Raw genomic sequence first — 22,558 nt, forward strand, 5'->3', positions numbered from 1 at the left:
AGGCGTGTGCAGGCTGCACCGGGGCAGGTTTTTCTCATCTGCTCATAACTGCCTATATTGAAACTTGTTCACTGGTAATACCACATGTGATTGTGCACTGCATAGAAGCAAAAGAAAGGAGCAGGATGAACTTGGGATGACAGCATTAGAATGATGACTGCACATTTAAAGGCACTGTTTTAGTTTCACAGACCAAGGTAGCACTAGACTTCATCATCAATTGTCGCACTTCTATGCACTTTGTTGCAAAAAATTTCGGAGTGTCAATCACTTCAACTAGAACCCTTTTCTCCTACACCCACAAACCTGAAGAAAAGTCACACATTAAAAAAAATACCACTGCAGGTAGGTAAAAAGTTGTATAGTTGACACAAACTCAGCCAACTTGTGTTTTTGAACTGAATTTGTAATTCCTGCTGTCCTTTTCCTTGTCAGTGTGCATACAGGTGGGAAGGCACAGGAGTATTGACAGTGAACCATCGTGGTGCCCTTCTTGGTACCTATACCTTGTTTGCAGGGATGGTCATGCCTGGCCTAGTTTGTGGGGCAGCCATCTTGGCCAGCAGCATGGTCACGTGCTAGTTATCTGGCTGGCGGTGTGTCGCACATCGTCCCTGGAATACCACGACTTGCGAATGAGGACGTTGGACGACATAGCCTCATTGGTGTCCTGTCAACACCCCCTCTCAAAGAGGAACCCCCTTCTCCACCAAGCCTACATCATATGCCAGCGCAGCCTTCGCAGGGCTCTGCTTGGGGATTCTGTGAACATCGGTGGTGTGGGGGTACCTTGTGCCTTTGGTACAACAGATCTCCAAGTTGAGCCTGCGTACGACTTGGCGAGCAAGCGAAGCGCTCTGCCCGCACCCAGTTGTACTGTTCGTACACTGCCCGTATCTCTCCAACAAAGCCACCCCCTGTTGCTGAAGCATTAGAGTTCGTCTACCATGCACGAGACTTCGGACTCACCTGGAGCAGTGGCTCATTGGCAAAGGCGTGCTGCCAAGCCCAAGGAGGTGGGTTCAATCTCGGCAGTGGAGGCCATTTTATGGTAGGGGTGAAAGATGAAAACACCCGTGTTGAGATTTCAAAGCACATTGAATATCCCCACATGGTCTAAATTAACCCGTATTCCTCCACTAACATGCGCCTGATAACTTCATTTTTTTTCTTTACTTTTTCACTCCACTATGTGGCTAGTATGGCAGTAGTAGTCATGGTTCTACTGAAGTCCTGTAAGCTAGTCCACACCATGCAGCACACAATAGAGTTGAGAAAGGAAGAGACTGCAGCACAGAGGGTATATTACGATGGCTTTTGTTCATATCCCACCATCATTGTCTAACTACTGTTTATTGTATATCGATCGAAGAACGCAATCTCCATCACTGTTGGGCATTATGTACAACAACCATCTACATAGGAAAGCTAGGCCAGTCATTTCATCTTGTCTCGCAGCATCTGCCTCAGCTCTCCTCGTGTTGGCATAGGCTTAATTAAGCCACGCTTCACAAGCGCCCGAATGGCTACCGACGTGCCTCCGAGGGTCACTGTGTATCGGGCTGGAGTGGCCAGCTTGTACATGGCTGATGCCGTAGCAATGTAGTTCAGTCCAGACTTGCGCAATGGGCTGATGACAGACTCGGGCAGTCCAAGATACTCCATAATTGGGACAACGTCGACGCCACTGTGAAGGGCAAAGAAAGAAAAAAAAAAGTGGCAGCTGTTCACTAGTGCAATGCTGAAGAGCAAGCCGGCAGCAAGGGTACGTGCAGAGCCAGTGCCCAAGGCAGAGTGGAGTGGGCATGAATGACGCAATGCATGCATGACGCAATTTCCACATTTGCTCCCAGCAAGTCTGTCTAAGGCAATTGGCACACTTCTTTTTCCCTTACTATGCAACACACATTTTTGTGCCTCGGCCTGATCAGCACATCTGCACCATTTTAACAACCAGTACTACTTGACATACTAATCTGGTATGCCCCATCAAAGTGTGAGACAAATCGTCATAAACACCCTACTGCCAAACTTACAACCTTACTCATTCAACAATCCTATACTTCCCTACTCATGCCCACTAACATAGTATGCAGTCTGGGACCGACACTTTCTTGCATCTGATACCGCACCCTGCAACTCTGGACACCTTTTCGATTTAATCAAACATCTTAAACAACATAGTATGCATGAAGCATGAAAATGTGCACATGAAACAAATAGCAAAGCTTTCAGTTATATGATCATCACGCAAGGTTTCCAGCTCTTTTGAAAGAATAAGACCACATTCTTGGTCAAAATTTCTCGATCCCAATCACACCACGAAAACAAATCACACACTATTTAGGAGGCAAACACAGGCAATTATGAGCTCATGTGCTTTAATCTCTATTTTACGGCTCATAAATACCCATTTCTGAATTAACTGCAACAGTACAAACATGGGAGCAAAGGAAGCACACAATCTAGCACAAGCACTCTGTCGGGTCTTTTCCTTGTTTTTTCCTAATCACTGTGCTTTTGCCATTAGTTCACAAGCACGCACCAACTTGCCCAGATACAACAGCCCCACTGTGGTCAACCAGGCCAGTTTAACTTTTTTCCCCCCTGGCAGCCAGCCAGCGGAAGCATCCCTGTAACAAGTACCTCCAAAATAGCAAGACAAGCGAAATGCTGAAGTGCAGCAACAGCTGGCATGCCAGCTAGTCTAGAAACACCTGTCCATCCAAGCACACCAAATGTCACATTTGTGATTTCATATACATGTATATCCAAACACCCGCACACAAGAGGAAGAAAGCGGGCACTTAAGGTGCTACTTTTTTCTTTTAATTTACTTTACAGACAGTTCATGTTTTATCATATATTCCAGGTTTATTCGAGACCATCTGCCCTTCTTGAACCAGTTCCCTCAGTGCTGTCTTCGGCCATGTGTTTTAGCGGTGCAACTCAAGACACCCACTTCTTGCCATTCAGTTCACTGGCTTGGCAAACAAGTGCAAAACTAGCTCTTGGCTTTCCTTGCACTCCCCAAGTGCTAGTGCCTTTTTCCAGAAGCACACCAGAAAAGAGGGCTGGTTCCACATAATGGTGGCTTTGGCAATAAAATGGCAGTAATGTGGCTAGGGAACAGCAGGCTGTGTCGATGCAGGCCGCTTGTTCAATACTAAATTTTGCAACACATTTACCTGGGTCTGTCATTAAGCAGAATGCTGGTAATTGTACTCGTTAAATTTCAAATTTATGAGCGCCTTGAATTGGTGTCTGAATTCTGTCAGTGGTTGTCTATAACTGTAACTTCGTTAAAAAATCTTTTTTTTCTCTTCCAAGTTTAAATTAGTACGATTGCATTGCATTTCTGTGTGTGGACCTCAATCAACATATGCAAAGGAAAGTTCGCAGCTTTCAGCATACTCAACAGACGAAGTCATTCACAATGAACAGGCCAAACAAACCCTATTGCAAGCTTGTGACAGCAAATAAACCTTAAACCAGAATAAACCTAACATCAGTGCAATGTCTCGGATCAAAAAGAGAGTGATTGTGCAAGTAAAAGCGCTACTCAAACCAAAATTAATGAGTGATGCAATGATAAGTACATATCATATTTGCCACAACTAAAAACAGTCCACAAGTGTTCATGGAGCCAAGCAACTGGCATTTGAATGTTATAACAAGAAAACGGGCACCAATAAGGAAGCACTTACAATGATTAACAGTCACTGAATGCATCAACCACTTGATAGTGCAGGTTACTATTTGGCTTTGCTGTGAGCCAGCGCAACACTGATTCCCTCCAAAAGCAGGAAATGAATCATTTTAAATGATCAAAAAATTAGCTCAGCACTTTGTGAACAGCGCCAGCACATTACACGTGTCAGATCCCTTTACCCCAAAAACCGTGTAGCTGGCGCTGATGCTAGAAAATCACCCCTATACACACATCAAAAAACTTAAAACGCAGGAAAAGCATGTAATACCTTGCTTTTGAATAAAACTTACCATGTTGCCAGGTAGAAGAACGAGCCAAACCAGACGATTGAGGTAGCGATATGTACTGGCAACATAACATACCAGTACTCTTTAAACATTTTCTTGTATCGCTGAAAAACGTTCAAACGTTCTTCCACCACTTCATCCTTCTTAGGCTCAGCGCCGGTGTCCAATGTGCTGGCAACATCTCTGTTTTGGTCCGCTCTGGAGTTGGATTTTGTGCAATACTTCGAGGAAAGGGTACATGAAGAATAGACGACGGATGGTCTTGTTGATGTGACACCGACTCCCAGTGGACAGTTCTTGATGTATGTTTTGTGCCACTGCAGATCTGCCAGGGATGCATGGCGAAAGAACATCTATCACGGTCAGAAAATACAAAACGACACCCAGCTCATTGGTACCGCAGGTCAACAGCCTAAGCAAGAGCACTTTCCGTAACCAGTTTCGCCATCTCGTTAGGTGCTAAGGACAACCTAAAGTAGTTTTCCCGGGTCAAGGAAAAGAAGCTCGAGGTCATGCGCAATTCATTGTTTAGCCAGAACATGCAACGTACGTACCCATGCACAACCAGGCCAGCAAACCGTCTGACAGAGCTTGCGACTCAGATTTACAGAGAGAGGATTAATGTGAAACACCAGCCCCTCGTGTTTCGGACTGCTTTCTCATCTTCCTCTTTAAGCATGCAAATGTAAGTGGAACTAATTTGGAAGCCACTCATACAATAGTCCGGGCCCAGTTTCAGCAAAGAGCAAGGAAATGGAGATTTAAGATTAAGTGGAACTTAGTAAGATCGCCCTTCTCAAAAATACTGGAGAGGGGTTAAATGCCCCCTCAAAGGGCTTCGGCTATGCAGAGAGCTTCACCGCTCTTCATTACCCTTAAAGCACAGCCAGATTTGATCGGACTGCATATTATACATATTAAAATAATGTTAAGTGACTCATTCACTACCAACATGATAAGTTTAGGTACAATGTCCGGACTTACAGAGAAGTGACCGGTTGGTCTTCTGCACGAGAACGTGCCGCAACTGCAAGAGCCGAGGCAATCTGCATGATGAAACCTCGGCTCTAAACAATAAACTAAATGTAGATGTCATTGTGGATATCGCTAGAGCTCTGAAAATAACTTCAGATGACCATCTATGGCTCTAGTAAAGTAAAGTAACCCCAGCTCAACATGGGGCAGATGAACACGTGCAAAACACACTGCTAAGCAAACATCACACAAACCAAAAAGTGAACAAAATGATCCAAGCAGAACAAACAAAACGGAAGTAAACCGATGATGATAGTGTGCAGAGTGCCTTTATACACAATAATATTTTTAAAACAATTTTTTCACGTGTTTCCAAGCACTAGTTGCAATAAATTATTTATTATTGTTAGATTTTCTATATCAAAATTTATTTTAAAAATTGTCAATCAAGTGGTAATCAGTATCAATATCATGAACTCCACATGCTAGGATGTTGTGCAACGGGATAACAGTGACCGGCTATTTGTTTTGATCCGCTGAGGTACTGGAGCCTGGATATTTATTCGGACTTTAATTCGGGCACCTGTAATCGACTAGGCTCTGCCAGGAATATCTGCAGGGTTCAATTCAATCCTCCACCGACCGGAACGTCTGTTGGCGGGCTGTCATGTCCGGGTACGACAAGCAGAAACCCCAAGAAACATCAGAGGTTAGCGAATTCTCTGTCGTTCCTAATGTTGCTGGATATGGCACAGATTCTTTGTTTACTTTGCACTATAGTGAACTAGATTAATCTAGTTCACTATACTTTGCACCATGCGCAGTTGAAATGCACGTGAAGTGCATCCGGAGGGCTGCGAAAAACAAAAGTCAGCCATCAGTTAACTGCCAATGTCATTACTGCGCTACTTTTTTATTTTAAATATTTGTGGTGTGCGTCCCACGCTTTGCTAATTTATGTAGCTGTTAATTTTGTAAAAAGTGGCGCCAAGTGTCCGCATATTTGAAGCGTGTCTTTTTGTGCCTGTAATGTTGCTTAGTACCAATCTTTGCAAATGTTATGTCGCTTGTAAAAAGGCGCCAACAAGTTTCCACATATTTCCAAAACCTTTGAATGGAATAAAAACCAGCGGTAAATACAGGACACAGAAGAAAACGACGGGACAAGTGTTGGTTTTTGTTCCATTCAAACATGCACCAACTAGCCCAGTACAACGCCTTGGTATTTCCAAAATCGTTTTGTGCCTGTAATGTTGCTTAGTTAATTTTGTCTCAGTTTACATGTGTCTACCATTTGTGTTATGCATATGGTGAGAAGTCTTAACAGTCCCACAGCACAAACGTGCCTCAATGAATGCGCGTTATATTAGCAGTGTCTATTCTGTATTCTAAAAATAAAGCAGCTTAACATTTTTTGTGCTCACGGGTACTCCTGCAGGCAGTTTTTAACCCGCAGTTTCTCGCATGACTTTTGAGAGCTGAGAGGGTGTGACTGCTGGGATAAATTCTTTTCGAAAACTCTGCCGGCTCCAGGAGAATAGACACTGCCATCAATTTTTGCCAATGCTGCTGCGTGCAGCTTTTTCCTCTCCCATTCCTAATACGTGCGGCCTCCCAAAGATGGGACATGAGCATAGATCTTATCAGTGCCGCCTGTATAACGTTGCCTGTCACGTCATCTGAAAATAGCGGAACAGCCTTGTTTTTTGTTGCTCTCTCCGGCTCTTTCCCGCGTGCTAGCCTTCGCCTGTGTTGCCAACTCGAGCAAGGCCCGCTTGGCAGCGCCGTTTTGTGGAAACGATATGAAACAATTTACAGTGTTTGTCTAGCCTTTGTCAAGTGGTGCTACCACGAGTCTAGGTTTTATGGTATTTTTACATTAAGAACATGGACACACAGTAGAGAAAAAAAAAAGATCCAGAAGGCTTAGGATAGAGTATACAAAACCAGGAAGCACAGGGGAAATGAGCAAGACGATAAAAAAAGTAAAAATAATGGAAGCAAAGAAATCCTTAGATATCTACAGAATCGGGAAGCAGGAGATCAAAAAGGAAAAGTGCTTTGATACTACTAATGGGAGTGCATTGCTTTTTGAAGCCCAGGCAGGTAGCTTGCAAAAAAAACACTTATCCGGGAGTAGGTACAGGAATATTCGTGCACAGGCTGTGGAAGGGAATGGAAACCATGAGACGTTTGTAACGGAGTGAAAAGGTCTTTGGTGAGGGAGGTATCCAGCCTTTGGAAGCTCTCAGCTTTAAGCTTAAAGGAGCACTGACACCAATTTTCGGCTATAATATTATTGCACAGTTCGTTTCCTTCACTCAACAGAATACCCTGGCTGAAATATGAGCGGCCTGCGACGCGAAGAACATAGTTCAATTGGATCGCATTTATCGCGCCGACGGAGCAGGGTGCGGAGCGGCACTCAGCAAATGGACATCAGCGTGACATCACTCCAGGAGAGGAAAAAGAAGTGACGCGACAGCGCTCGTCAAAAACTCGTGACGTCATTTCACGCGCGCAGCCCCACGAGTGGCGAGCGGGCGCAACACCCTCTCAAGCGTGCGCCGGTGACGTCCACACAAAGCGGTGAGGTCAAACCGGGAGGCTGTCATATGCGCCGTTCGGGATGAAAGCGCGGGAATTTGAAACGAACGATTTTCAGGCCGTTCAATGTAATTAACTATCGCGCGCTGAAGTATTTGAAGTGCTGTTTCACGTTCGTCAGACTATGAAGCATCGATAAAAGCAATAAAAGTGTAACATAAAATTTTCGTGTCAGTGCTCCTTTAACAGGAAAGTGAATTGGAAAGCAGTAGAGGTTAGTAAAAGAACTTAAAACGTTGCTGGGAAAAAGAAATGCCAAGAAGGCGTCTGAACAAACTGAAACTAGCCCACGCTACCACCATAAAGGGAAGCTTTCTTTTTGAAGGCAGGGTGAATGCACAGTGGCGTTACAACTAAAGTTGCTGTGCAGCACCACTTTATCACAAAGGGGAGGCCGCTAAGCATGATCATCACTACCATTTTCTCAGTGTCTGCTTGTCAGGACGCATGTTGGGCTCCAACGGTGATGGGCTCCCGTGTATCGGCCTCCTGCTTCCGCGGACCACACCATGGATGAGCAACCAAACTAGGCATCCCTACTGCTCCCATTGGAAAGGGGTGACACAGCAGGCAATGTTATACAGTCGGTGTTGATCTGATCAATATGCCGGCGCCTTGTCACAATAGCAAGCGGCGAAACTGGCAAGGGCAATCACCCGATGGGTAGACACATCGATTCCTCCCCAGTGCCAGCGACATCTGCTACGCTGTTCTCAATGGAGCATCATACACCGCTGTTAGGTAGGGCATGCACCAGGGCTTGAAGGTAAGAAGTCAAAAAAGCACACTACACGACGTCCCAAGGGATGTGAGAAGTGCGATGTGCATTGCTTTTGCAGAACCTTACGTTAAAGGGGCCATGCAGACAAAGTACAAGTTTCCTTTCGAAAAATTTCGTGTTTAATAGTGCCTCCAGCGCTTGTGCGGAACCAAATGATGCATTATTCCTTGAGAAATTAATCAATTAAGCTAAATTTTGATTCTCCCGTCAAATCGTGTGTTTTCGGGATGTCTACAATGACATCACAAGAACAGGTCTTCAAGCTACTGCAGAGCCTTGTTTACCAACCATTAATCAACCTAGATGGCGCCACCATACAGCAGCGGGCTATTTTCTGCCTTTGCTTTGTTTTTGACCGTATTTGTACCTGGCTTGTTTTTGTTAAGGCGGAAAATAATCGTTTTGGGAAACATGGTGTTCGCTCGACAAATATGGGCACGTAAGACACCATCGCTTACGCCAGCGGGCCAGTGTTGTCTGAGACAACCCCAAAGCGCTGCAGTGCTGTGCAGCTAAAACAAGCATAGTACACGCAGTATCAACAGCAGTACGCATTGGTACTTCTATGCTTACGTGTACTTTCTTAACTTCCCCTGTTTACCCATCCATTCTTACTGCTATGAATACAATGTGCCCTAAATTTAAGTGGGAATAGCTCGTTCGGCAAGCTTATGAGCCCTGTCTAATGAGCATTTGATTTTGGCGGCCTCAGCCAATGGCAGAGCTGCTGCGCATGACACCATAGGTTCTGTTGCGGGAAATGAGCTACTGGGTTGCATGGCCATTCCCTTTTTTCATAATTATGTAGCTTATTTGAGCGAATTTTACATTAAAAGTGGTATCAGTATCATTCTAACGAGGCAATCTTTCGAACGAACCAATTTTGTGTTTTGTCTGCATGGCCCCTTTAAGGTGCTGATTAAAGTAGTGAAAACAGCCTGGAGATAGGTGCCTATTTTGACAACAAACAAAAATGTCACCTTCAATCTTTGCAGTTGTGTGCGGACCAAAATAAAATATGCAGGCTAGTTTGCTCCACTGTAACTGCATCCATTTTGGCAAACCATGATATGGCTTATCGCAGTGACTGTATGTTACATCATTATGCAATTCTATATGTTGGCACTGTACAATTATTTATTAATCCTCCAAGGGCAATATTCTGTGCGGTACATACGCAGCTGTGCCAATAAGTTGAATCATTCGGTGTAATTGTAAATTCTAATTGTGGCTACATTTATGGGGACTTGTGTTGCTTTATTGGTTGTCGCAATTGCTTCCACTGCAGGTTGGACTGGCATCAATTGTGCAAAGCCACTACAACAGCATTGGCAATGGGGGTTTGCAAGAGAGGCAGCGCAGTCGTATACTCCACATGAGGAACTTCAACAACTGGATCAAAAGCATGCTCATTCGTACGTAGACCTTGACCTGAATGTAGGTGCATGTGACAGTGCCTCCCCCGGTGGCTTATCCCGCGTGCTTGTAAGTAGTGGCATATATTGTGTGCACTTATAGGCTTAGGGCCGTATTCTGAGTTCCTCCTCCACTCCTTTGCCCCCTCCACTTGGCTGAGGGGAGGAAGGACTCAGAATACCAGGGTTAGTCTGGTCAGCCAGCTGGCATTGTTGATGAAGTTATAAACACAAAAACAGACAACTTGTAACAAGATGGACAGATCATGCATCTGCCCTGCAAGATTCAACCATCTCGTTGTTTGGCACTTATTCATGCTGTGTATTCTGTTTGTGGGTGGCCAATAGTTACCGAACTGAAGTCAAGTCCACTCGTTACAGTGTTGAAAGGACAACAAAATTCCATTGTCAACACCCTCCCAAATGCAGGATTTGGGTGCTGGCGTTTCGGGTACGTGTGTGTTTTAACCGTTTGTTGAATTCTTGGACGTGATGATCTGGTGTATCAGTATTTCTTATAGAGACATGCTTGCAAACGCATTCTGAGTTTTAGCTGGGGCATGTAGCTGGTGCTCAAGGAACAGGCAGGTTTGATCCTGCCAAAATGTGCCATTGCAAAGCTGCTACTTTGGAGGTTGCACTGTGCCCCGTGCAGCCAGCTATGGGGAAGCCAAAGGGACTGCAACAAGTAACATATAATATAAAAGTCAATGCAAAGCATTCCTAGCTAATACATTTGCTGAAAATTGCTCAATTGAGATGCCCACCCTTACTTATCAACTTATCAGGAAAAAATGGTTTTGATTACATCAAGAACAAGACATCGTGTGGTATAGTACTCCCAAAATTAAATTTTCTATATCCTGCATTTGAGGTGAGACTGAAAGTTTGCAGGGGATATCTGGCCACCTTTGAGGGGGTTTTCCAGAGGGGGAAGACGTGAATTGCTGATCTCACTGTTGTTTGATATTTGTTGTGACTGGGTTATGTGCAAAGCAGAGGCCAGCTTTAGAGCATGTAAGCGCTCAATTCTAAGAAATGGAAGAGGCATTAATATTGCACCTTCCAGTGATCATTTTAATGAAAAAAATTCATGATGATTTGTGGGCATGCCTGACACCTAGCTCCAACTCAAAGAGCAGATCCTTCGGTACGTCGCTTGTTTCCACCAAACTGAGAGTCGTTTTTCATGCATCGTGGAGCCTTCTATCTTGGGCTGTTCATCTCGTTCAGCCTTCTCATTATCAAGCTGCATTATTATAGGCAGCAGGAGATGCTGTTCCAGTTTCAGACTTCATAGCATTGAGTCGTGCAGTGTGAGGTAGCATTCGTTTCAGCATGCGTGTTTGGAACCACTACACTGGCAGCATTTGCTAAGATCATGTGTGTTGTTGTATCGGTGTGAGTGTGCTATTATGTGCTCATTGGTCCATTTCACTGGTCCATCGCTGGCATTGTTGGGGCCCCCGGTTTAACAGACCAAGTCATGTAATGGCCTTCGCTGTTCCAAAATGGGAATCGGAGCAGAGATGGGCTGTTGCTACATCACAGTGAAGTGGATGGGGGTGTCATTTATATGGCAGTGCTTGCGCTACCAGGGTAATAGTATTTTTCAAGCAGGTTGCACTGTCTCATAAAATTTACTTCCCACCAAGCCAACTTCTGAATTTGTAGCATAACGAAGCTATCAGTTATTTGTATTGGAGCTATCAGTTTGGAGCTATTTGTATTTGGAGCTATCAGTTATTAGCTATGAGCTATTTGTAGCATAATGGAGCATGATAAAACAGCATGTATATGTAAAGAGTATGTGTTGTCTTTTACGTTTTCCTTGGAACCGGGTGCTATGATTTCCTTTCAAGTTGGCTCTTGCTAGCCAGATCCAATTGTTTCGAGTAGTGACATGGTATGGGAGCATCGTAATAACCAGTTTATTTAACTGGGCAGCACGTGAGGAAGTTAAGAGTGCGAGCTTCTTTATTCCTATACCTAGTACCTTGCTATAACCGCTGTTATGATTGGGTCTTGTGGTGCTATTCTTTATCTTTTTCAAGCAAGAAATGTCGGTGTGTTAACCTTACCACTGAAACTTTAAATGTGACAAACACAGAAACAAGCAAAGCAGTGCTGCGCGACTGCCTGCCTTATGTGTCAGTTTTTTTGTTATCGTGTTTGCTCAGACAGCATGTAAGTTCACATAGTAGCTTTTTTTTTTTTTTTTAAGAACTGTTAAAGGGGTCCTGAAAGGCATTTTGAGCACACTAAACGAACAAGTGCCGTCGTTAGGTTTGGTGGTCATCATCATCTGTGCCAAGTATAACTTTTTTATTTGCAGCAAAAAGCTCACACTTTCATTGCAAAGCTTATCACCCCGTTCCCACCTTTTCCTGTGTGTTTTTGGACACGACCATTTAGACGCATGTACATCATCGATTCTCCCATGTGCGTCATGATGCAGAGATCCTGCTATTGGACGGCTTTTTCTTGTATTCCACTGAAGAGAAGCATTTTCTGCTCAGTGTTGGCGGGTCACGGCAGCACTTTATAAGTGCTCACTGCAGCACGCTTAAACGATATTGTGTTCACCTATATTTACCTTTCTTACTGTATTACCACACTTCTCGTTACAAGACATCGGTGCAGCTTGTCAAAACCCACGTGCACCCTGCTTGAGCGTGCCGCTGGTTTGCTCTGTGCCTTCCCAGGAAGGCCATTCATCGGGACTGATAAAGTGGTGCGAACTGACGCGTTTCGTGCACGGGTTCTCTGTCGCTTTCAAATGTCTTTTTGACATGCCGCCGGCAACACCGGTGGGACGGAATGTGAGACGGCGCTTTTTGGATAAACAGTGAATATGCTGCATGAAAGAGAACAAGACACGTTCAATCCTCCCCATGCAGCTTATAAAGCATTCATAGCCGGCGCATTCATGATGACTAGTTCTCCACCGCTTTAAACTGTCTTTTCGTTGTGCTGCCGATAGGAACCACCGCAGCGTGCAGTCAGCAGGAGCGCAGCACTGGAAATGGTTGGAGATGCCACCTTCGAGGAGCGAAGCATCTTGGGAGGGAACGCTCATGTGCTGTCAACAGCGAGGGGAATAATAAAAAGAGGAAACGTGTCGCGGCGACAAGGTGTTGTTTTTTTTATTTACAATGCCTCTGCTAATACTCATTGCTTTAACAAAATTCTTGAAGAAGGTGGTTACTAATGCATTGCTTTATTTGGTTATATGTACACACATGTATCGATGGAGGTTATTTAGGACCCCTTTTATGCCTGTGCTACACGGCTGTTTCAAAGGCCTGCCGAAGGCCGTTGAACTAATTGATGCATTGCTTTATTTGGTTATATATACACACATGTATCGATGGAGGTTATTTAGGACCCCTTTTATCCCTGTGTTACACGGCTGTTTCAAAGGCCTGCCGAAGGCTGTTGAACTAATTGTCTATCGAGTGCCCCATTGTATAAATGCATAGGGCGGAGTTGTCTTCGAGAGTCCAATTGTCAATTTAATGTTACTGTGTAGCACAGGCATAAGTTATACATAGCACTACTGGAATTTCAGTGTCTTTAAACTTTTCCCGGTCAGGTATAGCTTTCCATAGGGCTACCTCTCTGGTCAGCATTCTCTGGGGCCTTGCCCCATGAAGTAGTGGGAGGTCTGCATGTAAATTTGGTTACGAGAATTTATTTGGGCCGCTTTTTCTGCTTGAGTCTTCAGCAGAACTTCTTTAAAGTGTGGCACCGCTTAATTTATTCTCCACAGTGAAGGCCAAGCTCCTTATCTTAACCTTTAGAATAAAAGACAGTCGTTTATTTTAATTACTTGCTGTTGAGGTTGACAATTGAAGGGGGCAAAAAGTCTCTGCATAAGTTAAGTCGTCTTCACGTTCTACCAAATCATTAGCCGTGCCACATTTGCGCTGTGTTTATGAGCATTCAAAACCACAGGGTTAGAAGAGCTTTCTGTGTGCCGTATGGTGCGGCCTTCTCTCGGAAGGAAGTGAGCTATCTGCGGGTAACAATCATTTTCGTCAGGTGGCAAGCTGTTACGGGAGGCGAAATGTATTGTTGGACCAAGTCTGACCGTTGACTGGAAGCGCAATTTTTCAGTGCCAGAAAGTAATTGACTATTTGCCCCGACACTGCAAAAGCGATGAGGCGCACTGTAGGGGAGGGCTGCTGATTAATTTTGACCAGCAGCTGGGGATCTTCAACGTGCGCCAAAATCTCAAATACACGGGCATTTTTGCTTTTCGCCTCCATCAGAAAAGCGGCCGTCGCCACTGGGAATTGAACCCGCGTCCTTGGGCTCAGCAGCACAATGCTTTATAGCCACTGAGCCACCGCGGCGGGTAGTGCCAGAAAGTGCCTGACAGGTGACCGAAATAGTGTTCTTTTTAACTCAAAGCTGCTCAACTTGTCATATACCCGCCGCGGCGGCTCAGTGGCTAAGGCGTTGCGCTGCTGAGCACGAGGTCGCGGGTTCGATTCTCGGCTGCGGCGGCCGCTTTTCTGATGGAGGCGAAAAGCAAAAACGCCCGTGGGTTGGAGATTTCGGCGCACGTTAAAGATCCCCAGGTGGTCAAAATTAATCCGGAGCCCTCCACTACGGCGCGCCTCATCGCCTGCGTTGCGTCGGCGCATTAAACCTTACAATCAATCAACCAACTTGTCATATGCAATGTGGTTTGGATGTGTCACTAACTCAGATTGTACTTACAGGTGATGTTGTGAGATGGCAGCCAAACTGCAGTGGTTTGCTGTTGTGAAATGCTGTGGTTGTGTTGTTGTAGGCAGCCTTTGAGCATTGTGGTGCGTCTTGCCTTGTAGTAGCCATCGTGGGTTCTTCCTCATCGCAGGTGAGTACATTGCCAAGCGTAAAGAGGACATGCCGGAGGACTCTCCCTTCCGTGTGCTCGACCTGGGGGCTGGCAAGGGAGGAGACCTTCAGAAGTGGAAGAAAGGGAACATTTCGTACCTGGTTTGTGCAGGTGAGCAGACAGCTCTGGTGACCCCATCTGCTTAGAAGCACCTGTGAGATGGAAGTCTTTAACCTCAGGGCTTCTTGAAAGACCCCACTGAATTTTTGAAGTAGTGCCTATTACAGCATAATTTGGGTGTGGGGTCTTATTGAGACGCATAAAAAAAAAACTGAAATAAAACTGGTCTAGGTGCACAAAAGCTACCTAGTGAAAAAAAGAAGAAAGAACTGGCTCCCCCCCCCCTTCCCCCCCCCCCTTCCCCCCTTGTTCCACCTATCTGTTGCAGCAGCTTCCCACTGGTGCAAGAGCTTGTACTGATGCCCGGCCAGTGCGAAATTTATCTGCACTTTTTTACGGAAGTGTCATTGCCACGGTAACACATAGGCTGTATTGTGCCATGATTGAATTTTATGATCAGTCAGTTTGAAGTCAACGCTTGGCAAAAATTTCAACTCAAAACGTAGGGTTCAGCAGCAATTCACCCTGACTGCATACTATGAAATCGAGCAGTCATTGCAAGTGGGATCTTCATGATCAGTCTATTTGTGTATGTATATCTATATAATTTTTGATGCCATTTTTTTCAACACCACATTTCTCACATTTGGTAAATCACATTACCACTGGGAATATGGCACACCTACTCTGCTTTTATTGCATGCTGCTTTTCTTTTTCCTCCCAAAAAAAGTTAAAAGAAAATTTTGAATTCAGATAGTCTTTTACATACAGAATTGCTATGAATACCTAACTGTCTGAAGTAAAGTCTGTCAACAAAGAGTGGGCAAAATTTTTTTTGTTCAAAAACAAGTTTGGAAAATGTGAAGCGGTCCACACACATTCATATTTTTTCAACTCGCTATGTGGTGATGAACACGGTGTATCATATGACAGTAGAGTAAGCCATATAACAACAGTCCCACTAAACTTGAGCAGGGGTGGAAGCGCTGTGTCATTTGCGCCACGCTGCACCAATCCACTTACCTGCGCCACCCCGCTCCAAAAGGCAGTTTTGGTGTACAGTGCCACAAAATGTGCAGCAACTGTGAGATGATATTTAGTGCCAGTTGCATGCATTGGGCAGCGAGCAGTGCTGACTCATTCGTTTAGCTGTCATTCACAACGGGGCGTGCTGCACCCGGCTGCCTAAAGGACTAACACTCTGAGTCACTCGCCACAATTTCCTGGTCTGCAAGTGGCGCGGTTTCACGGGACTGAGGAATGAACTTTCGGGGTGCGTGAAATGCGCAAACTTTGCCCTTGATGCAGCTTCACTGCACAGCATGCTGCGCCGTGAAGCATGCGTCATCACCAGCATTCGTTGCAATCTTCCTGCTTACTATTAAAGGCAAAGAATAAAATAGTTCGACTATTCAGTCGCACCCTCCCCGTTTTATCTTATCGCGAGTGCGCTTGACATGCTACCGTGCCCTTTTGAGGAGGATGAGATAACAGGTGTGGCCCTGGCACAAGCGAGAAGGGAGCTTCTGTAGAGCTAGCAGCTATATGTCCAAGTAATCAGCTCAATAGGTGTGTCTTGCCCTACAGCAGTGCTTTTTTAGGGGGGAGGGGGTGGACCCCCTTCCTCCCTCTATTAAGCTCTCTGTTTACGCTCAAAAGAGGTTAATAAACACTGGTATGTACCTTATTTGGATAAACCCGATGCAGTTGCATGGTATTTTGTACGTAGATAGAAGTATGCATTACTTGGTCAGCAGAACAGGTATTTTTTTCTCGTCTTTTGTGAACTTCAACATTTATTTTTATTTTCTCTGGAGTCTAGTCAGGTTTAGTTATGCAATGCATCAAATTATCTCTTGTTTCCTCTTAGTTTTGTCTTTCTCTAAATTTCTTTATCTCTTAGTTTCTCTTAGTTGTTTTTTTTATTTGTCTTGGGTGGTTGGTGTACAATGTAGTTAAACTTTCAACAGCTTAGTTGCAAAGAGGCCATTTTGCCTATCTGGTCTTCTTTGGGCTGCTTCTCATGACTGTGCTGTTGTAATATCTCGAACATTTATTTTAGGGGCCAAGCCCCTTGGGGCTGGGGCTGTCGTCGTCGTCTTTTCATGTAGTCACAGTGCTAAAACACCAGGACACTCGTTTTCCAATGCCTTGCGCTAGAACACTTCGTGCTGCAAAGGCACGAGACTTTTACAGCAAAGCTGTATACCTCTACCCCCAAACGGTTTCATTTTCGCAGGAAAAAATGCCAAGGCGCCAGGAATACACTTATACAGGGGGCGCAAGGTATTTCAGAACACTATTTCTTATCGCGATAGAGACCAGCAAGTTCATCATATATATCTAGGCGTCCAGCTCCTTGTTCGTCGACCCCTCTTCATTCATACTGCGCAGTTTGTTCAAAGATGGAAGTGTACAAGTTGATGCAGGAAATGAAATGCCATGCAGTCCTCGTCGCCCTGGCCGCGAATTACTGCGACTTCGAAATTGCCACCTTTCTGAACGTAGCAAAGTCTTAATTTACAAGGTGCGGACAGCGCTGGTGTGCTGTGGCGGTGTCGTGGCATCTGTGGTGAAAAGGAAAAAGCACAGTCAGCCGTCAGACGCCGTCAGAACCACTGATTTTCTCCGGTGGCTGCAAGTCATCGTCAGTGACGACCCAGGGAAGTCAGTGCGGGCCATTGCGAAGGAGCTGCATGTTGCGAAATCGACTTTCATGCTTGCTGTGCGTGAGGACTTGAGGTACTACTGCTATGTCATGAGGAAAGGGCAATTCATGTCCGATAAATCTCGGGAGAATCATCTGCTGCAGTCTAAGCGCTTGCTAAACAAGCTGAAAAGACGCGAGGAGCCTGGAAGGCTGTGGTTTTTTTTCCAGATGAAAAGAACTTAGACCAAGACCAAAAAGTTAACCACAGTAACGACAGGTGGCCTTGCACAAGCACTTCAGTAATGCACACAAAATTTCTGTCGCCTGTGGTGGTGTTATCCGTCGTCAGCAACAAGGGCAACGTCATACCGCCACACTTTTTTGCAGAAGGACTACACTTTAATGCTGTCGCGTACATGATATTGCGTGCCACCGTTGTAAAGTCACGGGTAGAGAGTGTTTCGAAAGGAAGACCATGTGTCTCTCATCAAGATTCGGCTCCTGCCCACACGGCCTGCGTCACCCAAGAATGGCTGGCTGACAACTCCTACGACCACGTCACTCCCAACTTGTGGCCTCCTAGTTCTCCATATTTAAATCCGCTCTACTACAATGTCTGGGGAGTCGTTGAGAGAGCGGCCTACCAAGAGCCGCATAATACAAAAGACTCGCTGAAGGCCGCCATTGCTCTCTCCATGGCCAACATCTCTAAGGAGCACCTGATCCGTGCATGAAGCCGAATCGAATCGCTAATTGCTTCCGATGGTGGATTCATTGAGTAGTTATGGAAATAAACCACAGGAGAAGTATTTCACAAAGTTTGGTGAAGATATGTCTGATTTTCCTGGAGATATTCTGTTGTGCCTCAAGCCAACATTCTGCTCTCAAATACCTCGCACACCCTGTACACTCTATGCTTCGCCCCTCCCCATGTTTCACGTTAGTGGAGGTGACGTGGGATTTTTTTTTCATTTTTCTGGCTTGTCTCTATTTTTCTTAGTTATTGCTGTGTCAGCTGTTATGTTTTAATTATGGAAACATATATTTTCTAACTCATTTTCTGACTAATTCTAATTGGAAAAGTGGTCGGCTCAGTATTAATCGTATTTTGTAAGAACAATTTGAATTTTTCTTTTTTGTGTGTTTAAAAAAAATAAAAATTGCAAATAAATTGCTTACCTCTATAAAACTGCTACCAAACTGACTTGCACTGCTCTAAAACTTGAATTTTGATGCTCCTAAGCTGGTTCAAAACTGCCCTTTTACTGCTCCAATGGTTCTCCAAAACAGCATTATTCCTGCTCCCTGAGCTGCTTCAAAAGGCTCAAGCCCACTGCCACCCCTGCTTGAGCCAAACATTAAAGTTAGGGTAACTGAATTTTTCATCAATAAACGCTATCATCTGTGGTGGTGGTAATTGTCTCTCCATATTTTACACGGTGCAACAATGGTGCAGCTTTTCAGCTTATCCTAGTTTTTCGGAACTCATTGTGCTGCAGTTCTTGAGTGCTGTGCAAAGTATTCTCACACAGATATTATTGAAACTTTCATCTTGCTTTGTGTGCAGTTTCAAGTTTAGGAAATGGGTCTATCTGTTTTCAGAGTCATGAAGGCTACCAGCTTGAACTCAGTAGGCAGCAGCTTTCGGCGACGAATTGCAGAAAAATGACTGATGTGGCAAAGTATTTTTAGTGTTTATATTCAAGTGGAATTCTAGTGGAATGTTACTGTTCTGCATGATAGGTAGTTCTAGGTTCCTGAACAGTGTGCCCTTTGAGCAAAATTGCTGGGGATGAGGCAATGTTAGGGTAGTGACAGCAGTTGGGAAGCTAACTTTTCCCTTCCTGTAGATTGGGAAAATTAGGTGTTGTTTTATACATGAGCCCTTTGATGGTTCTTGTGCTGCAGCACCACTTTGCATTAAAAGAATTTCACTTGTCATGTGGGCTAGTTACCTATATAGTAGAAACACTCAAGACAGGTATTTACTACACGTCTACCCATACGACAAACACGGCGAATCATTTCCAGATCTTGCAAAAACAGCACCTTTTAAAGACAAAGATTCGTGCCTACGACTCGTGCCAGTAGGAACAAACTCTGAACTGATCACAACATTCTAGGAGGAGTGGAGCAATCATTGCGCTGGAAAGTCCCCTTGCCGCCGTACCGCTGACACATTGCACAAGCACTCGGCCGAAGGTCGTCTCGTCGCCTGCATGGAGACATAAAGACCTCGGCGCACCTGTGAGTGTGCAATGCCTCCCCAGCTGCAGGCAGTACGGCCGGTGCTTCAACGTTCTGTGTTCCTTTGTGTCCCGTGCCCTTAGAGCAATGCCGCTTGTGAGCTGTTACCCCTCCGTGCATTCTTCCCTAGACTCTTGGCAAACGTTGTTCATCCCCGTCTCAAATTTGTATACCCTGTGAAAGTGGGCAGGAGCTTGAGTAGAAGTGCTCAAGTGCTCACAAGGCTGGTCATGATGTGCACGCGCACACATAAAAATATAAAAACGAACTGCAAGTGAAGCACTTGCAGTCGAGCTCGCTGTTCTAGTTTTTGTGGCTAACCATGTTGTAATTGAAAATTATCCTGAGTCACTTGATTGATGGTAGCTTAGTACATAATTACTGTAGCCTTAAAAATTTGCATTGGTGTGCTAGACTAATAATTTCACCTTCATTTATTAGTGGCAAAAGAATAAAGTTTTCTATTTTTAAAGCTTGGCTCAAGTAACATGGGGCACCCTGTGTGTGCGTGTTTGTGTGAGGGGGGGGGGGGGGGCTCATGCGAACACCCAAATAAAAAGTAAGTTGGCAGTCCTTAGTAGCATGGGCCCTTTAAGATAGTAAACCGTTTTTAAACAGACAGATTGTAATACTAATGTTGTATATTTTTATTCCGATAAAGAAGCGCGAAAAACAAGACCAAGAAAAGTCACTATGCAGACGTCTGATTTTTTTTTCTCTTTTTTTTTTCTCGACAGGTTTTTGTATTTCTGCATTGAATAAAAATAAGAGTTTGGTTGCTTAGCAACAGCTTTCTAGCTTGGAATTAATTCCCATGGTTACTTTATTTGGAATTTCGAATTGGTCATCCCTCATCCGTTCCTGTTGTGTGTGCATGTGCGTGCCTGTATATGCCATGTCCTGATAGACACCGGTGCAATCTGCAGGCAGGTGGTGAACCTATTAGTATGTATTAGTCGTGGTGCCTAATTGGAGCGGTAAGGCAGCGTGGGCATTTTGACGACGGCCCTGAGAAATAGGGCTGACTGTTCAGGCACACAAGTGATTGAACATGCACCTTGGTGGCGTCAAATCGATCCCTGTGCTTTGTGCAATCCCCCAGTGAGGTATGTGAACCATTTGTTGTGATCAGCCAATAGCCCAAAGACGTGGGTGCCAAGACGCATGTTCTTGCGCTCATGTGCCTGAACAGTCAGCCCTATTTTTGGGGGCTGCCATCGAAGTACCCATGCTGCTTTTCCTGTCCTATTAGGCACTGCAACTATTGTGTAATAGGTTCATCACCTGCCTGCGGATTTTGTCAGCGTCCATTGGGACGCAGCATGTATGTATGTATGTTTTAGTTAGGACTTCAAAATAAAAAAAGGGCACCCTAAAAAAAAGAAGGGGGTCTCACCTGTATTTTACAATTTTTTAGATGTATTCTTCGCGCAATATGGGGAAAACAATTTCGGTTTTTAGGTATTCTCGATAAAGAGAGCTCAAGCCTTACAGTTTCACTAGTGACTGTACTGGGGTCCTGGCTAAGATAAGAAAAAAGTTAGTGGTACTTTGTGGGCCCAAAAGAAGGCACGCATGGCTTAATGAATAGGACGTCCTTGAACTGCCGATGACAAGCACACAAGATGACAAGTCAGTCGGTCATCGGCAATAAAGGGGCTGAAGTAAGCACTCCATGCCCATTGATTTTGTTGCTTGCAATAGAGGAGGCGATAACAGTTGGGGTGGTGGCTCATCTGGCATAGCACTGCATGGGGAATGTGGATGTTTTGCTCCTGTCGCCTGCCTCTTTCTGTCATCAGCTAGTTCAGCTTTGCAAGTTTTTTAGCATGCAGCTGGCCACAGTGGTTGTCAGTTCTGTCAGCCGGCCTTGTTTTGTTGAATGTCACCTGTGCTTTAGTTTGCTTTACATTGCTTCTAGACACTATCGGTGTCTGTGCCATCGCATTGTAGAACTTGCAGCAGTGCTGCTGGGCATGCTCAGTGGAACAAAAGTTTTGCGTCCCCTGCTCAGTGTTGGCCTGCTTGTCCTGTTTTCTTTGTTGCTGTTTTACCTGCTTATCCTTTTGGTACCCGTTGAAATAGCTCCCCCGCAAGGGGTGGATACTTGGCACCCTTGCAAGATTGTTAGCGTGCGTTATTCTTGCAGACATTGCGGGGACATCGCTGAAGCATGCAGAGGAACGATACCGAGAGCTAAGAGAGCGGCACCGACGACAGCGTGAACCTGGGCACATATTCCAGGCAGAGTTCATTGAAGCAGACTGCACAAGGGTGCGTGTTTTGATCTATACATGTAACAGGAACCGTATTTTTTGGTTGCCATGATGACCAGAAATAAGTGTATCATGACATCCTTACTTGCTCCTGCACCCATTGTTGGGAAAAAGCTCTCCCACTACTGTAGCCCTTCTTCTCCTGCTCCCCTTCCTCTTCCACTTTTTTTGTGCACCCAAAGCTTCCCTGCTTGAGAGCGGGAATGAAAGAAACTTCTCACTGCACTGCCTTGACATCCTTAGCCAGTAGACTCTAATCGTTAAGGGCCCGCTTTCGCCTTCTCATGCACAGAAGTAAATTTTAATGGAAGCCAGTTCCACAGCTTGATGCATCTTGGTAGTCTTGCTGGAAAGAAATGCCGTCTCCGTGCTGCCAGGTATCTCGGTGTAGATTTGCTACATTACAAGCACTTTGAATTTGCTTAGGCTCGCCGTAATCCAAAGTACCCAAAGGGCAAGATAAGCCGACAACAAACGAGTGGAATAAGCATCCCGGTTATTGCATGTGGAATTTGAAAAGTGTGCAGACAATTATGAGCCTTTTCAGATTGGTTGGTTTTTATGCACTACTTTTGTAGCTGAGCTTCTAACGTCCACACATGGCATGCAAATATGTCCTGAGCACACTGTCTGGCGTTTGTTTTGCAAGTCTGTCATC

At 44.9% G+C, this 22,558-nt stretch overlaps 2 protein-coding genes across 2 annotated transcripts in view; one reads left to right on the forward strand and one right to left on the reverse strand.

The window, feature by feature from the left end:
* Nucleotides 1-1,301: 1,301 nt before the first annotated feature.
* LOC144154867 (uncharacterized protein C18orf19 homolog B) lies at nt 1,302-5,248 on the reverse strand. The gene is made up of 3 exons (XM_077685945.1): nt 4,984-5,248; nt 4,003-4,324; nt 1,302-1,687 (listed from the first exon to the last, which is right to left on the reverse strand). The coding sequence occupies exons 1-3, from the start codon at nt 5,093-5,095 to the stop codon at nt 1,438-1,440; spliced, it is 684 nt and encodes a 227-aa protein (XP_077542071.1). The 5' UTR covers nt 5,096-5,248; the 3' UTR covers nt 1,302-1,437.
* Nucleotides 5,249-5,436: 188 nt separating this feature from the next.
* Nucleotides 5,437-22,558, forward strand: part of LOC144154866 (mRNA cap guanine-N(7) methyltransferase-like) — a 40,114-nt gene continuing 22,992 nt past the window's right edge. Inside the window, exons 1-4 of the mRNA XM_077685944.1 lie at nt 5,437-5,683; nt 9,651-9,777; nt 14,646-14,777; nt 21,774-21,898. Of these exons, the coding sequence (XP_077542070.1) occupies nt 5,642-5,683; nt 9,651-9,777; nt 14,646-14,777; nt 21,774-21,898 (426 nt within the window). The 5' untranslated portion in view covers nt 5,437-5,641. The remainder of the gene's footprint in view (nt 5,684-9,650; nt 9,778-14,645; nt 14,778-21,773; nt 21,899-22,558) is intronic.

The sequence above is a fragment of the Haemaphysalis longicornis genome, unplaced genomic scaffold (genome assembly GCF_048455015.1).
Source record: "Haemaphysalis longicornis isolate Haplotype H1 unplaced genomic scaffold, Haemaphysalis longicornis Haplotype H1 scaffold_1, whole genome shotgun sequence".
NCBI classification, from domain to species: domain Eukaryota; kingdom Metazoa; phylum Arthropoda; class Arachnida; order Ixodida; family Ixodidae; genus Haemaphysalis; species Haemaphysalis longicornis.

Bases quoted from the DNA above. Each gene is read 5' to 3' on its own strand.
- LOC144154867 (XM_077685945.1), bottom strand. From the start codon at position 5,095: ATGACATCTACATTTAGTTTATTGTTTAGAGCCGAGGTTTCATCATGC. The intron at 4,325-4,983 runs GTAAGTCCGGAC...CATCCCTGGCAG, and splicing joins GACCAACCGGTCACTTCTCT to ATCTGCAGTGGCACAAAACA. The intron at 1,688-4,002 runs GTAAGTTTTATT...TGCCCTTCACAG, and splicing joins TTCTTCTACCTGGCAACATG to TGGCGTCGACGTTGTCCCAA.